The sequence below is a fragment of the Bradysia coprophila genome, unplaced genomic scaffold (genome assembly GCF_014529535.1).
Source record: "Bradysia coprophila strain Holo2 unplaced genomic scaffold, BU_Bcop_v1 contig_232, whole genome shotgun sequence".
Taxonomy (NCBI): Eukaryota; Metazoa; Arthropoda; class Insecta; order Diptera; family Sciaridae; genus Bradysia; species Bradysia coprophila.
Window position 1 is genome coordinate 12,757,512 of NW_023503493.1, and position 16,262 is coordinate 12,773,773.

The 16,262-nt window shown below is 38.8% G+C and overlaps 2 protein-coding genes across 6 annotated transcripts; one reads left to right on the plus strand and one right to left on the minus strand.

Moving 5' to 3' along the window:
• Nucleotides 1–1,036: 1,036 nt before the first annotated feature.
• Nucleotides 1,037–7,093, minus strand: LOC119076738 (SUN domain-containing protein 2). Of its 4 annotated transcripts, none has more exons than XM_037183655.1 (9): nt 6,886–7,093; nt 5,878–6,025; nt 5,408–5,815; nt 4,717–5,339; nt 2,657–3,929; nt 2,499–2,598; nt 1,829–1,880; nt 1,654–1,766; nt 1,037–1,586 (listed from the first exon to the last, which is right to left on the minus strand). In XM_037183655.1, the coding sequence occupies exons 2-9, from the start codon at nt 6,021–6,023 to the stop codon at nt 1,377–1,379; spliced, it is 2,925 nt and encodes a 974-aa protein (XP_037039550.1). In that variant the 5' UTR covers nt 6,024–6,025; nt 6,886–7,093; the 3' UTR covers nt 1,037–1,376. The 4 variants fall into 4 exon arrangements, with proteins under 4 accessions (XP_037039550.1, XP_037039554.1, XP_037039551.1 ...); XM_037183659.1 differs by having other exon boundaries at nt 2,657–3,926; nt 6,886–7,077; XM_037183656.1 differs by lacking the exon at nt 6,886–7,093 and adding an exon at nt 6,787–6,874.
• Nucleotides 7,094–12,429: 5,336 nt separating this feature from the next.
• LOC119076746 (probable 4-coumarate--CoA ligase 3) lies at nt 12,430–14,445 on the plus strand. 2 transcript variants are annotated; one of them, XM_037183692.1, is made up of 4 exons: nt 12,430–12,709; nt 12,777–13,174; nt 13,241–14,191; nt 14,266–14,385. In XM_037183692.1, the coding sequence occupies exons 1-4, from the start codon at nt 12,575–12,577 to the stop codon at nt 14,273–14,275; spliced, it is 1,494 nt and encodes a 497-aa protein (XP_037039587.1). In that variant the 5' UTR covers nt 12,430–12,574; the 3' UTR covers nt 14,276–14,385. The 2 variants fall into 2 exon arrangements, with proteins under 2 accessions (XP_037039587.1, XP_037039586.1); XM_037183691.1 differs by having other exon boundaries at nt 12,445–12,709; nt 13,241–14,187; nt 14,266–14,445.
• The last annotated feature ends 1,817 nt before the right edge of the window (nt 14,446–16,262 follow it).

Consider the following 16,262-nt stretch of genomic DNA (forward strand, 5'->3'; position numbering starts at 1 on the left):
AGTTATCGTGTTATCAAGCGACAAGACAAAAATTCTTTTGGGAATATCTCAGAGATCCCCGTCCGTTATAACCCATCTTCGAACTTAACCTCAGGAATATAATTCCCCGTCGAACAAAAAAAAGTTTTTGGAAATCCATTGAAAATTACTCAAGTTATCGTGCTATCAAGCGACAAGACAAAAATTCTTTTGGGAATATCTCAGAGATCACCCGTCCGTTACAGCCCATCTTCGAACTTAGCCTCAGCAATTTAATTCCCCGTCGATTAAAAAAAAGTTTTTAAAAATCCGTTGAAAGCTACTCGAGTTATCGTGGAATCAAGCGACCAGACAAAAATTCTTTTGAGAATATCTCTAAGATCACCCGTCTGTTATAGTCCATCCTCGAACTTAACCTGAGGAATTTAATTCCCCGTAAAATAAAAAAAAGTTTTTGGAAATTCACTGAAAATTACTCGAGTTATCGTGTTATCAAGGAATGAACAAAGTGTGACAAACATTTTCTGTATTTAAGGTTTTTGGTCATACATTCATGTATTTTCAATCATAGTAGTGAACATTGTGTGACAAACATTTTAGAGTGTTTATCATCCGTAAGACCCATGACTTTCAGTCAAGGGAATAACAGTGGCCTATACCAACATCAAAAACTGAATTTATGAAGGCCTCTTACTTAATTCTGTTCTCGTGCCTGTTCTTGGAGGGCGTAGCATTAATTTGATGAAACCGTAAATGCTTCCGAACAAAATCGAGTTATTCAATCGAATAAAAATAGTAATTTTTGCTCTTACGATGTGATGCCAAAACGTGGGCGTAAATACTTTCGAAGCTTCAAACAAAGTGGATGTTTTGAGGGACTGATTATGCATAATTGGAATTTTTACCCTAAATGGTATACGATATGAAAAGTAACTCTTAGCTGCGTGAGCTAAATAAATCTTGGGAGGTATGTTTGTGTCTAACTTATCACTTCAAACCGTTGATGTTCTATGATCTACGAGGATATCTAAAATTGGAGACAGTAGTGGTACTACACTTGATTTTTATACAATGCCAAACTTTGGCCATTTTATTTTCAAAATTAATTTAAATTTTCATCCCAATTGATTTCTGTTTCTGGGATACTTATACAACGTAATATTAGGAAGAAAACAATCTTACAAGTGCATCTGCATCTGCATAAGGCATATGGCAAATTTGAACATACAACAGACTTATGCTAATGTTATTTAAGGCAAAACTCGACTTTACATTTTCCATATAATACAAAACGAAGAAGAAAAAGAAATGAAAAGAACTTCTCAGTAAATAAAGAGTCACTCTAGTTACGGAAGTGACAATGAAAAAATTGTGACGCACAACGTTTCCCTTTTTTTTTAAGTATCTGGCTGACCGTGAACTCTGAACCGGTACAGGCAAGTGTAATTCTGATTGCCGTGATTCGATTCCACTCGAAGTTCGACCACATTAAACGATCGGTCCACGTCGGTATTTTGAACGGCAAAATATTGCAGACTAGTGCCATTCTCCAGAAATGTGTACTTTCCGAATTCGACTGGATCGCGATCGCTTTCACTTTCCAGTCCCTGTAGACCAAAAATGACAAAAATGGTTAAGATAATGACATGTGCATGCATCGACGTATTAACATACCCAAACGCTAAAATTCTTCGGCGCTGAGTCGATTTTTCCGCTTGGTGCTAGTGATTTTGGTATGTGTTCCATGGTGAATCCTGACACGAACACGTAGGTACTCAATTTTAGGACTGAAAATGATTGATTTGATTGCATTCGACAAATTAATTCGATTCGGACTGAGAAAATTTACCTAGGAAACCGGGGAATCCTTGAAATGACCAGCAGTTTCCAGGTTGGACTGTCTGAAAGAAATTTTTGTTCGATCATCAAAACTAGGACGGCAATGTTAGCAGTGAGTGAATGGATCAAGGTTAGCTTGCATTGTATGGAAGCACGGGTTTTCAGTGGGTTGCTGGCGACTCGCTCGACGAACGAATATTGCGAGACCAAATTCATTAGTCTATAGGGTTACAATGACAGGAATGCTCTGGTTGAGACAATTTGGACGACAGAGGATTTCTTCAACGTCTCCTGTTGTCCATTTTCACTCCGACAATCACTCATTATCAGATGAGGGTCGAAGATTTTAGAAACCAGAACCGCATCCGAAAATGCGATGAAACTCAAATAAGACCCGACCCGAACAACATTTTGAATCTCGCGAACCCAAAAGCTAAAATCAAATCCAGTCGAGTTCGAGCCCTGTTTTTTTACCAGGTTCAGGCAGCCCACTCATCTCTAATAATCACAGTTCCTCTGCATCCGTGTCTTACAAAAACTATTCTGAATTTGATAAATCTGATTGTCTCACGAGAAATTGAGCTAATTTAAGCGGCTAAAACGGGCGCCACAACTCAATAAAATATTTTCCTGGTGCCCTATAGCCTCACAATGAATTCATTATGATTTTTAATGCTTACCGGGGATATGGCTGTCCGCGGTGTATTCGTCTGATACGTGAATGGTATTGGAATGCCAAAAACGGAGAGCCGATAATGTGCCTGATAGTTCTCGGTGCATCTAAAATTCCAACATGAGTTAACCACCGAAGAAATGTGTCAAATAGAATCGGAATTACCTGGTCGAAAGTACTTCACCACCGGCACTTTCCAACGCATAATCGACCAATCCAGTTTTATCGGCATCATAAACGGCCAGTATTTCCTTGACAATGCCTTTAATTTTCATTTCATCCAACGTTCCGACATGACCAGCATGACCTTTCTCTCGATTTTCAATTACCAGCAACGTTTCCTTCTTAATCTGGTCGCCCACATCTTTGATCAGTATCGCAGCGGAACGGTGAAGTTCATCTTTTAGATTTTTGTCGAAGGTAGCACTCAACTCGTTCAGTCGCTGCTCGAGATATGTCTTGGCAACGAAAACATTTTGAATCCATGCCCTCAAGTCAACCTCGGTTGGCTTACCACTCGAACTGTCATAGCCCATGATGTCAATCAAAATTGATTGCACGTGACTGTCTATCGTTGCGTACTGGCTCTGATGGAACGTTGCAAATTTAGCGTCGACATCGTTCAGCAATTTTATCAATTTTAGATCGACGTCATCGTTGTGGACATTTACACTTCCCAACAGTTTTGCGTACTCCGCTTTTAACATATCCAACGAATGCTTAAGATCCTGATTTTCCAATGTTTTGTCCGATAACTTGTCGGTCATGAATTCAATTTTACTTTCGAGTGTACCAATTCGGCGCTGCTGTGGATCGATTTGATTGACGACCTGTTTGTGAATAGCCTCCGACAATGTGGCCGAACCAAAAACCTTCGCCAGAATGTCATCAACTTTCAGTTCATCGTGGTGTTGGCTTGTCGGTGCCGAAGCAGCGTACAGGTTCACATTCTCTTTTACCACATTCGCAATGTACTCTCTGTGTTCGTCCAACGGAACGCCCAATTTAGACTCATCTTCCCGTAGCTTTTCCCGCACAACATTAGCAATCCGTTCGATGTCGTCCAAACTGAGCTGATATTTGTAATTGACAATGGTGTCCTTGACAATCGATGCGATCAGAATGTTGTTGGCTTCCGGTGATATTGTCTCTTTCGACTTTGTCGCGATAATGTGTTCGATGTAGGCATCAATGTGTTTGATCAGATCCGCATACTGTCGATCGCTCAGCGATGAACTGGACGGAAAATTGTTGGTCGTGGTCCAATATGATTGGAAGAGGATGGGTAGCGACCAGTGGAAATCGAAACAGGATTTCAGCAGTGATTTGGTTGACGCAACGAAGTCGTAGCCCGTGTTTTTAAATGATTGCAGAGCAAGTGGTAGACGATCGGATAGGGATGTCGTTTTATCTGTTTGACTCGCACATAGTCCAGCAGCTGAGGAATAACATTTTTATTGAAAAATTGTACGATCGTTTGATGACAAACTATAATAGGGGCTGCACAGCCAAATAGTAGAGAAGAACTGGGGTAGAAATTACTCAAGGTCGGAGAAGTGAAATTTGTCAGACCGCCAACAAAAATTTAATTCTTCCATTGCAGTGTTCACTGGGTTCCAGTACCTTCATTTCGACATCAATTTGTCAAATTAGATTCGGATTTTCAACAACATGTGACGGTGTGAGATATGCACTAGGCCCATCCTCTACCTAGCGCTCATAAACAAAAGTCTCAGAACAAAACACTAAAGGTTTTTTGTATCAGGTTCGGTCTGTTGATCGAATCTTCCCAAATTACATAATTTTTCCTGAGGAAGAGAACTCAAGAGAACAAAAAAGTCGAATAAGCGTTACAAAGGAACAGAGGCTACACGCAGTTGTCACGTACTTTTCGAGCGGAGAGTAAATCAAAAGCAGGGGCTTTGAACAAGATGATTAAATTATGTTCATTGGACTGCTTAGTAAGCCGTGCTTACAGGCTACATGTAGCAAGTATGTCTGGGTGTTAGTCGATAAATTAAAATTGCAAGCTATTCGTCACCAGACCTGCGTGGTTTATAAACCAGAAAATCTATCGAATCTTTAAATGCTTTCAAAAGACTGACGCGACGGATCTATTACTTCATTTGTCTTAACACAAAAGCTTTCTATTATAATACTGTCTTAGTCAGAGCTCATCATTTCCTATTCTCACTGCTGTCGATAACAGATGGTTTATGACTCACCTGCTAATAACAGAAGTAACAGTAATAGCAGGAAACGCTTCTTGCCACGATTCTCCGTATTTGATGACTGCAGGACACACGAATCCCAAAATTGAATGGAAGCGATGGTTACGTAGATGTAACGAAAGATCGACGCCAACATTGTTCTAGACGCTGACGATGTTGTAGACAATAGACCTGTTACTGTTCCATCTGCACTTTCATTCACACCGTCATAGCGCCCATTCCGGTAATTTCGGTAATCCACTTCACTTCTGCTGAATATGCGACACGTTTTGTGAAAGGTTGTCACAATGATCGTAACAATTGATGTGAAAAATCGCCGTATGATGGACGCTTTCTGTTCGGTACTTTGATAAATGGACGTCGTACGATAATCATTCGCATCGAGGTCGTCGTCTGATAGGTTAAAATTCTGAAATTTGTCGAAATTGGACTGAAAACGCGATCGAATGTACGACTCTTGAGCGGTGGTGGTTAATGATGCCAGTTCATTGGACCGATTTTGGTGGCTTTCGAGACTTCGTCGAGACATGTTTGGCATTGCGATGATGCCCGGTTTAATTTCCCGTCGGAATGGGGAATAGGTGGGCGAGTAGACGTAGTCCGTTTTCGGATACTTTCTGGAAAATTGAAATAAATTCTTAGCATGTCTGCCCCTGACATCCGTCGAGTGATAACAACAACTTACTTCCAATATTCTCCAGCTTCCTTGTACTCTTTGTATGCCAGATGGTCATTCAAATTCAAATTTTCCAAAATGTTTGGTGAAATTTGGCTGACCTTCACAGAATTCTGCTTAGGCGTCGAGTGTTTCAGGTTGGATAAGTCTTGATGCTCTCTAACTTCTGTTCTGCCGCTCATCGTCTTTCGCACCGTTTTCTGACTACTACTTTGGTTTGACTTTGTGTTAACTTTGGTGGTCGTTGTTGTTGCAGGTACCGTTAAAATCGGTTTTGTGGAAGATAGAGACGCTTCAATTGAATTTTGATTGTGTTGGCTTGACGTAGCATTGTTTGTTACTGAATAGACGACTGTTTTCGTTACTGATACGCTGTTATGACTCGAAGCTGACGATTGTGGTTCTTCAGTGATAGTTCTAAGCAAGATGAACAACATTTTGTTAAAGGGATGAATTTTCGGAGTAACAATGGTACTTACGACACTGTAGGAATCTTTTTGGTAGGACCATGAATGTGACCTACTTCATTGCAGTTATCGCCATCACATTGTGAACGTAGGTGAAATGGTGTCTTTGACCTTTCTCTGGATTTGTTGCGTGTTTCGGGCGCTAGTTGCTCACTCATATCTAATAAATCAATTGATGAAGGAAAACTAATTTCAGATCGACCTTCATACAACGACAAATTTTTTTAAGAAGACACACCAGTCTGACGAAATAGATTTTAAAGTTTAGGCGGGAAAAGTCAACACAACATACAAAAAATAGATTAAAGAAATAGACGCAAATGACATCATCAACACTAAAGTTGAACAAACATTACACCGCTAGCGATTCATTCATCAATATTTTCGGCTTTATGAAAAAATTTTATCATAGAAATTTGCTTCGTTTACATCGTTAAGATACTATCACGAACAGAGGAAAACATTTTGGGGCCGGTTTGTTATGGCATTCGGATATAAAATTCAGCTCTTTTTTGATTCACTATTGTGTGTGTGAGAGATCATACTAATGGCTTTTAAAATGCATATTAATAGCGTAATGGGTCTAATGGTGACATTTGAACAGTCTGTGTTATACGCACTCGTATACTATATGTTTACCTTCATTGTTTACATTTCATTCGAAACGAGAGAAATGGCTTTTTCTATTTAAAAAACACGCACATTTTTACCGAAATTAATTGACCATATTATAGAGAAGCACACATTCGAAACATATATGCCTATCTCTGCGTAGAATACAATACGTATAATACATCCATTCGAATGAAAACGGGACCGAAAGTCAAAAATAGAAATAACTTTACTGAAGAATGTTCTATCAATGTATGCGACAAATAGATATTGCTATAAAAATCGGAACTAATCTTTTCTAAAACACACCTTTTACGTAATTTTTAGGCAATTTATATCCAAAAGCTCTCCCCCAAAGAGCGATACTAACACAATTTAGTCAATCGAAATTTTAATCACTCAGCTCACCTCAATGTTTTATCAATACATCCAATGCCGTGACCGTCGTAAAAACATTAACATTCAGCGATAAATTTCCATAAATGTTCAAGGTTTCAACTCTACTTTTTATTAGAAGAAATCAAATCGCGAACTAGACTCTGGCGTTTTTTTGAGAACTGTTTTTTGTAAACAATATGAACTCAAAATGCGTGTGGTGAATGAATGACGGATAATGGTACTAGATTTCTGGAATCAGTGTTGCCGTCAACCAAGTTTGAGCAAATCACTGGGGAGGCAGACGTGTATATAATAGATGAGCTTAACGGCTGTCTCACTCGTGTTACCTGTGTGTGTATTAACCATATTAACTTACTAAGGAAAGATTTATTGAAGAATCGGGTGATATTCGCGCCAAACATTTTTTGTGCAACAACATTTCTCTGGCCGTACAACAGGGGAATGCTACCAGCATTCTTGGAACACGCCCATCAAACAATAGACTGTGGATCTGAGCACTATTTCACAGGATGACTCTCAATGATTGACGCTGTCGGCAAGTCGGTCACTTATGTCACTTTATCGAACAATATTTTCTTGGACAATGTGATCGAAAATTTTATTCGGAGTGACTATTCGACCGCGCGGCGAAATAGCCAATTCTTCTTTAGTAGACTATTCGCCCGCGCGGTCGAATAGCCAGTTCTTCTTTAGTAGACTATTTGACCGCGCGGTCGAATAGCCAGTTCTTCCTTGGTAGACTATTTGACCGCGCGGTCGAATAGCCAGTTCTTCCTTTGTAGACTATTTGACCGCTTCTATCGTGAAATCATTTGAAATTTTTTTGTTTCAAGCTATATTTTTGGGAAATATATTTCGTAAAATATCATCTAAATACCCGTATCGTCTAACTTTTTCATGCAAATAACAGGCACGATAGTTAACACATAGGTAAGTCTAGATTGATAATTTCCACTGTCGAAAAGAATAAATTTTACTTCTTTTTTGTTCGCAAAAATGAATGCGATACATTGCAAAAAATGTCGCTAAAGCTCGTTGTGTGTAATACAACTCGATGGTATTTGCTTGTTTTACATCCAGATACAATAATTTTATAATATAGCTAAGTTGTCAATTTTTATAAATTTTATAAATTAAATCATAAACCAAGTCGTTTCGGACAAGTTAGAGAAAATTTCCCTTTACAAACTAAATTTTAAAACTAGGTGTTTCACGCAGATCGGAGTAGATTTTCCTTTTACAAAACTTTTTTTGAGTCTTAGACGTTTCACACATATTAGAGTAGATTAGTGCTGGAAGTCTACTTTCGCGGTGTTTTGCGATGCATGGAGGGGTATGTATGATGGATGTGGACTGTCAGATCCCCGGTAATTCTCTATAATGTTTCACTTTATTGAAAATACATAAAGTAACTAGTTTGACTGCATGCAAAGTAATATTTAAGTGCTAACATTTAGGACAGTCATGTAACGTGTGTAATGATAATGATGCCCTCTATGGTCCTGCAGAGAACTTGAAACTAGTCAAGGCAAAGGCGCAGTTAGATGTCATGTATGACTGCTACTACTGCTACTAATTTTTAAATGTTTCGTGATTTGGAGGCTTTAGTAGAAACGTGAAAAACTGTTGCGCTATGCGTTGGTGAAAGTAAGACAGAAAATTATTTACAAAAGGGTGAATCAATATTAATATTATGTTTCTCGGTTTGTAGTAGCATGAATTTCAAGTTTTGAAAGCCCTTAACAGATAGAGTTCCCTCTCATCTTTAATAATTACCGCTTGAATGAAAAAATATATCAGGAGTCAAAGAAAGCTAATCCTGCCAGTGTAGACTATTTGAACGTTCAAAAAATGGTGGAATAAAATTTCGCGCTGCGCGAAATTTTATTCCACCATTTTTTGAGCGTTCAAATAGTCTACACTGGCAGGATTGGCTATTCGCCCGCTAGCGGTCAAATAGTCGTCACTGCTAGGAATGGCTATTCGCCCGCGCGGTCAAATAGTCGTCACTGCTAGGAATGGCTATTTGCCCGCGCGGTCGAATAGCATCACTCAATTTTATTTCCTAACAAATGCTTTTGATTTTTAAATTTCGTATCTCAAAAGACCGACTTGCAGGCAGTGCCATCGCTGATTTTTGTGGTAGTGACGATAACAATTTCCACAATCTATCAGCTAGATGAAGTTTACAAATGGTAATACACGTAAATATTCATCACATGTAAAATGATCATCTATTTTCAGTAAAAATTAAGAAAAGTTCAAAAAAAAAGATTTATTGCAAATCATTCCACATTTTCATTTATTTGTCCAGCATTCGAACAAAGTATACAATTTCATCATAATTCATATCATTCTACATAGAACAACTATACAGTAATCGCAGAATAGATAGCAATAAATTCATGTGTTTGGTTGATTTTTTAAGTTCCAACAGTTCCACACTTCTATCAATATATTGCACACACACACACTATGTGCACATTACGCTAGTTGTCTCACTCTACGTGTGCGCGTTTAAGCGGCAAATCCGAGTATATACCGACCGAATAATACTAACATTTGAAATGTGAGGAACGTGTGGAACTAAGAAAAGCAGAAAGTCGCATGAATATTTCTAACTATTCTGAGCTGGTTGTATGTAAGTCACTGGTACATTAAAACTATAAAATGAAGAACAGAAACTAAGGAAGAAATGCGGTACGTGGTGCTCTCTCATTATGGTGATACTTTTTTTTATGATGATACTACGAGCGAAGATTGATATGATCAATTTCAGGTTTTACTTGAAATTTGACTTGACAGGTCACATCTGACTCGTTTTTCAGGTCATACTGACTGAGCTTTTATGCACGAAAAATAATTCTGCATTTTAAATTGAGTTGCACCATTCACCTTATCGTCGATGCGAAGTGTAGATCTCACGGCAGAGTAAAATAAACCAGGCAGTAGCGGTTCATTTTCGAAACGTCAAATAGAGTGTTCCATTTCGGAGATGGTTCAAGTTTGTCCCACGGCATCTTCATTTAAAAAATACCGAAAGTGAACACGTAACTCATTTTTTGTATGATGTCCCACGGCAAAAAAGTGAACTATATCCGAAATGGAACGCCCTATAAGCAATGAAAGTAGATAAGTAGGTATGGCCAGTCCATACAAGTCGGAGCACATACGGATTTGCATGGCGCCACCTCAAACGAACTCATTTCTAGTGGAAATTTGAACTAGAAATGAGTTCGTTTGAGGTGGCGCCATGCAAATCCGTATGTGCTCCGGCTAGAACAAATTTGAACGTTTGGCCATACCTATCTATTTACTTTCATTGCCTATAAGGGACCTAATACCAATGAAAGTAAATAGATAGGTATGGCCAAACGTTCAAATTTGTTCTAGCCGGAGCACATACGGATTTGCATCGCGCCATTTCAAACGAACTCATTTCTAGTGCAAATTTCCAAAACTATAGGGCTACTAGATTAATCAGGTCCCTAGTCAAATCAGCGCTACTGCCTGGTTAACTTTACTATGTCGTTGTAGATCTTGATCTCAATCAAAAAACCACTTACAGTGGATGAGTGACACAAGCTTACAGCTCACGGCAGAGTAAAATAAACCAGGCAGGAGCGGTTCATTTTCGAAACGTCAAATAAGGGACAATCAACGAAACAAATTGAATTGCTTCGCAATCAGTCCGAAGTTTCAGCCATTTCTGTTGGTGTTTCCTACCGTAGCCAAGAAATATGGGCAGATTGTTTCGGTTTTGCTAATTTGGAAATATTAGTCATAGCGGCGGGTCAGCTGGTGCAACAGCTGATCTTTTGATTGTTCGAGAGGAAGAGATGGTTGAATCTTTATTGACAATTATATTACCTCTGGAGACTCTGAGCCAAGTTTCAATCGAAATAATGTCAACGTTCATTGAGTGTATGCATCAGACTAATTGTACAGGCAATCATCCAGGTGCCAGTTCATCCACCAATTAAACCATTAAACTGCCTCTGATAAATAGTTTTCTTTCGAAATTCACTGAGTAACTTTTAACGATGATGACCTGTGAGCGAGGGGTAAACTACAGGAGCACCTAATTCCATTGAGGGATCAATTTCGATGTTTCGTATAATTTTTGCATGAAAATAAAATAAAATAAAATGGCGATGGGTTCTAAAAATTTAATATTGTTACAGCAGAATCGCTGGAAGAGTACCATTCCATCAATACTTACAGTGACCGTTGTCTAATTTTAATGTTTCCATGTGCAAAAGGTCTCCTACATACTTGCAACTTTGTTGTAGAAGCAACTGAACTCGTAGTTTTGCAATCTTTCATCAAAATCCAATTGGACCTATTCCTAGCCAACATTCTCCAATTGCTTATGTCACGGCAGAGTAAAAGTAACCCAGGCAGGAGCGCTTGTTTGACTAGGGACCTGAATAATCTAGTAGCCCTATGTTTTTTGCGAATCAAATTTTTCAACTTATGTCAGTGTTCATTTGAGTTCATTTTCATACAGTGCATTAGGTCCCTCATTTGACGTTTCAATAATGAACCGCTCCTGCCAGGTTTACTTTTACTCTGCCGTGCTTATGTCGATTCCAACCAGTTCACCAGTGAAATGAACAGACATTTTCAGCGTTTAAAATGACAATTCTTCGGTCAATTTTTGGAGGCGTGAGAGTAGAAGGCAATTTTGGCAAAATTAGATTTAACCATGAACTGTGTATTGATTTTACAACTAGATCGATATAGTCAAATTCATTTAAATCAATGTAACTTGCAGGTCGGCATGGTGACATTACAGAGCAAGTTAATAGGACAGTAAATGAATCATTAAATACTTGCAGTCTTGTTCTGTAATATTTCTTTATGAAACAAGAATCGATATAAAAGTGGGTTTCACCTACAAGTTTATGGCGTGGGGTAATTTGGCACACGGTGCTAAAAAAACGCATTTTTCAACTACGTAAAATGTGAACTCGCACACGATCTTTCGATACCAAAATTTTGTAAAAGGAGTCATTAAGTCGATGTCATGGCTAAAAAGCATTTGCCGCAATAAACTTGCGTGTGCGAGTTCACCTTTTAGGTAGTTAAAAATGTGTTATTTTAGCACCGTGTGCCAAATTATCCGATACCAAGTTTAAGCAGGATATTGCACTAGTCTACTAAATGCGTTGACAACTCAAGTTTTTATGTTTACACGAATACGAAAAATTATAAATCCGGTTCCACTCGGAATATAATTTTTATTTGCATTGTATTCACGAATGCATAAACATATTCGATTAATACAGCATTTAGTAGACCAGTTCAATAATCTACTATTGAACCAAAGCGATTACCTAGACCACAAAAATTCATTTTCGGCAATATTTAAATCTCGACTCAGTTTTGTCATGTCATGGAATGTTAATCCTCCAGATATAGTTTATGATGGTTCATGTCAGAGAATTAATATTATCTTAAATTGACTATTTGTTTGCACATAAACAGTAAACAGCTCTTCTGATAGACCGTTTGATAAGAAATGTATTTTTTTTAAAGATCTCTGAAATGACTGGCATTTTATTTTAGTTCACTTTAATATTCAAATCTCTTCGGGATCTTTAATTTTTTCGAAGACTTCAAGTTGTAAGGTCGTGGACTGTGACTAGAAAAATAATTCCAGCAAAATTCCATTGTCTTAAAATCGGTCGCCAAAATGTATGCAACTAATTACGATGCTGAAAATAAATTGTGGACTGGAAACGATTACACTCCACTCTTTCATCCTAAAATTTCACTCGGCCAAGTCTTCCAGCGGTTCATGAAAGTAAACGGATCGAACTTGGCTCAGGTACACACATATTGATCTTTCGCTCTAAAGCATGTGTGGAATAAAACCAGGAAAAAAAAATTCTCAGATCTGTGACGATACAGGCGAACGGATGGATTACAATGAGATGTGGTTGAAAACTGTTCGGGCAGCGCAGAATCTCCGAAAGCTTGGATATTCCAAAGGGGATGTGTTTTCGTACTCGGTTATGGATCGTCACGTTGCTCCAGTTATTTACGCAGCATTCTGCTTGGGATGTCCGGTGAACACCATTAGTCCATCTTTCGGGAAATCGGACATGATTCACGTCTTGAGAATTGCGAAGCCAAAGTTAATGTTCTGTGACGTTGAGCGACACCACTTCGTGTCTGACTGTTTGTTGGAAGCCGAATTAGATGCCAAAATCATTACATTTGGTGGGTCAACGATGCATTCTTATCCCGTTGAAAATTTATTCGTTGGAACGGGAATGGAGCACACCTTCTTGTAATTCTTTTCAATTTTAAACTAAATTTGCGTAAAAAAAATCATTTCCAACCGAAAATCCCTCAGACCTACTCCTGTTGATGGAGCCAAAGACGTTGCAGCCTTAGTTTGTTCATCCGGTACAACAGGACTATGCAAAATTGTGGCATTATCACATATGAACATAGTCGAGGGTTGTGGTAATATCACCTCTCTCCATGCTGGTGACATCCATTACTGTCCGGGTTTATTCTATTGGATATCCGGGCTGTACATTTTCGTATTAGGTGTCATTCATGGAGCAACAGGTGTAGTTACCAAAAAACCATTTTCAACTGACCTGCAGATTCGTTTGGTCCAGAAGCACAGAATTAGCTTTCTGATGAACTCGCCGCACCATTTAGTTATGACGTTGAAAAATGAAGCCATCAAAACTGCAGATTTGTCGAGTATAAAATGTTACTTCGTTGGCGGAAATCGTATGCCTTTGGGAGCACCTGCCGAAATCAATAAACTCTTGTCGAATGGAAAATTAGTCACGGCCTATGGTCAGACAGAATTGTCGCTTCTGGTTAGCGGAACATTTGAAAGGATTGTCGAAGAAGATCACGTCGGCCAACTAGCCAAGGGTGTTACTGTTAAGATTGTCGACGACGTGGGTGCTCGATGTGGAGTAGGGATTGATGGTGAAATTTGTGTCAAAACCTGTCACCCATTTTTGTACTACTACGGTAATGAAGAGGCGACCACAAATGCGTTCGACAACGAAGGATTTCTATTGACTGGAGATGTGGGTCGGTTTGATGAGAACGGTGATCTGCACATTGTGGACAGATTGAAAGAAATTTTCAAAAGCAATAACTTTAACATTAACCCGTCGGAAATCGAATCGTTTCTCATTCAATTGCCAGACATTGAGTCGGTTTGTGTGCTAGGGATTCCAGACGCTTCGGTTGGAGACTGGCCAGCCGCAGCTGTTGTACGAAAGAAAAATTCAACTATAACCGAACGTGATATCTACGATATGGTTGCAAGTAAGTGCTGATAGGGAAAAGTGATAATGAAATCGGTGGCACTGATAAAGCTCTTCTTCTCATGAAATTTTGTTTCAGAAAATTTTGACGACTATAAACATCTTCGCGGCGGTGTTCATTTTTTGGACGCATTTCCATTCTCAGTGGGGGGAAAGTTTCTACGTAGACAAATTAGAAACACAGTAGTCAGACTATCTAATTCTTAGCAGAGTGAGAATATTTCAATTTTGGTTCAAATAAATTAATTGGAAAATTGAATTTCGTTTTCTCTGAACATAAGTCAGGACAAGCTCAATCGTACACAATCAGTATCAACAGAATATATAGAAACACTGAAGGTAATGCAAATATTCGTCACAAAAAATACGGAACCCAATTTTTGGGTCGATTTGAGTGCAGCGCAGCGTCATGTTTCACTTGACGTAGCACGCGTGTGCAAATTATGTGTATCCGTGGTATCCAGGATACCGGGAAATTTCTGAAAATTTTTTTAGGATACCGGGAAATCGAATTATAGCTGCACAAACCAGCGGGAAATGTATGTAGCGGGAAGTCACTTTTACATTTTTGGATACCGGGAAATCTTGACTCGGATACCGGGAAGAAAACATAATTTGCACACGCGACGTAGCACCCGTAGCACTACCGACTTCTACAGAATGGATGAATATGGTGAATATGATAGCATGAATGTTGGGAGACCGAAACTTGGGTTCCGTGTGCTCTTGCGGACTCACATATATCTTGATCTATTCGAAATTCAAAATCTTCCTCACGCAAGTCTTTCTAACGCAGCGTCATTTTCATGCAAAGGAAGCGTTGAAACGTATTTTTCGGTTCACTTTTTCATCGACTCGTTCACTTGAAATTCAAATTTTAGGCGTGAATTACTTTGTGTTTCAAGGTCTAGTACGGACTGCACCACCTAGCTGGCTATCCCTGAAAAGGTATTTACGAAAACTTTCCTTGTGGCACAGCACTGCTACTAGCATGAACACTGAATTGTCATGTGTCAAATTTGTATGCTTTAGTGATACGACCTACCGCTTAGGATTGTTTGTATTGAATGTTTTAACTCATACCAATGAAAGTGTAAAACATGTATGGTCTATTGTCCGTCCGGAGGACATAAAAATTTGATTTTCGTACTTAAACGCACTCATTTTCATATTATTTTGACATAAAATGTGAGTGCGTTTAAGACGAATTCGGCGATCGACCATACCTGTTCTCTACTTTCATTGACTCATACAACGAAAACAAGCACAGCACTGCTACTAGCATGAACACTGAATTGTCATGTGTCAAATTTGGATGCTTTAGTGCTACGACCTACCGCTTAGAATTGTTTGTATTGAATGTTTTAACTCATACAACGAAAACAAGTCATCTATCTGTATAACAGAAAGGCAGTGCCTACTGTGATTTCATCAGGCTCCGAATATTTTCTATGTTCGTGCTAGTAGCAGTGCTGTGCCTGTGGAGATCACGACAACCTCTATATGACGGTCTATATGGCAAAATAACCGAATGGAGGTCCCCACAGGTTATTTAACTCTAATCAAGCGTTGTATTTCTGAATCAATGTTGAAAATGATAGTTTGTGCAGATATCGGATCTAGATCCAGCTTGCTTGACTAATTTGTAGAATTCCGACTTTTTTGTGTTCCTTTTTGCGATGATCTTCATGAATAGCTTTGCATTTAAGTGTTGATAACAGACTTATGGGTTGATAAGTAAGTTCATTGCGCGCTGTTATGTCATGCCATAAATGTTAATATATAATCAAACGCAGATTTACTTTCCATAAACGCGGTAGTGGTTCTCTAATACTGAAAATGTTTGTACCGAAATCGACTGTGTTGTTGATCGTGTTGAACAGTTTTACGCGTTCCGGTGCAATAACCGGAAACGATTTATCAAATCGAATTGAGAGTGCAATATCACAAGCAGCGAAACAAATTGAATTACTCCGCATTGAGTCTAAAGTTCCAGCCATTTCTGTTGGTGTTTCCTACCGTGGCCAAGAAATATGGGCAGATTGTTTCGGCTTTGCTAATTTGGAAACTGGCACC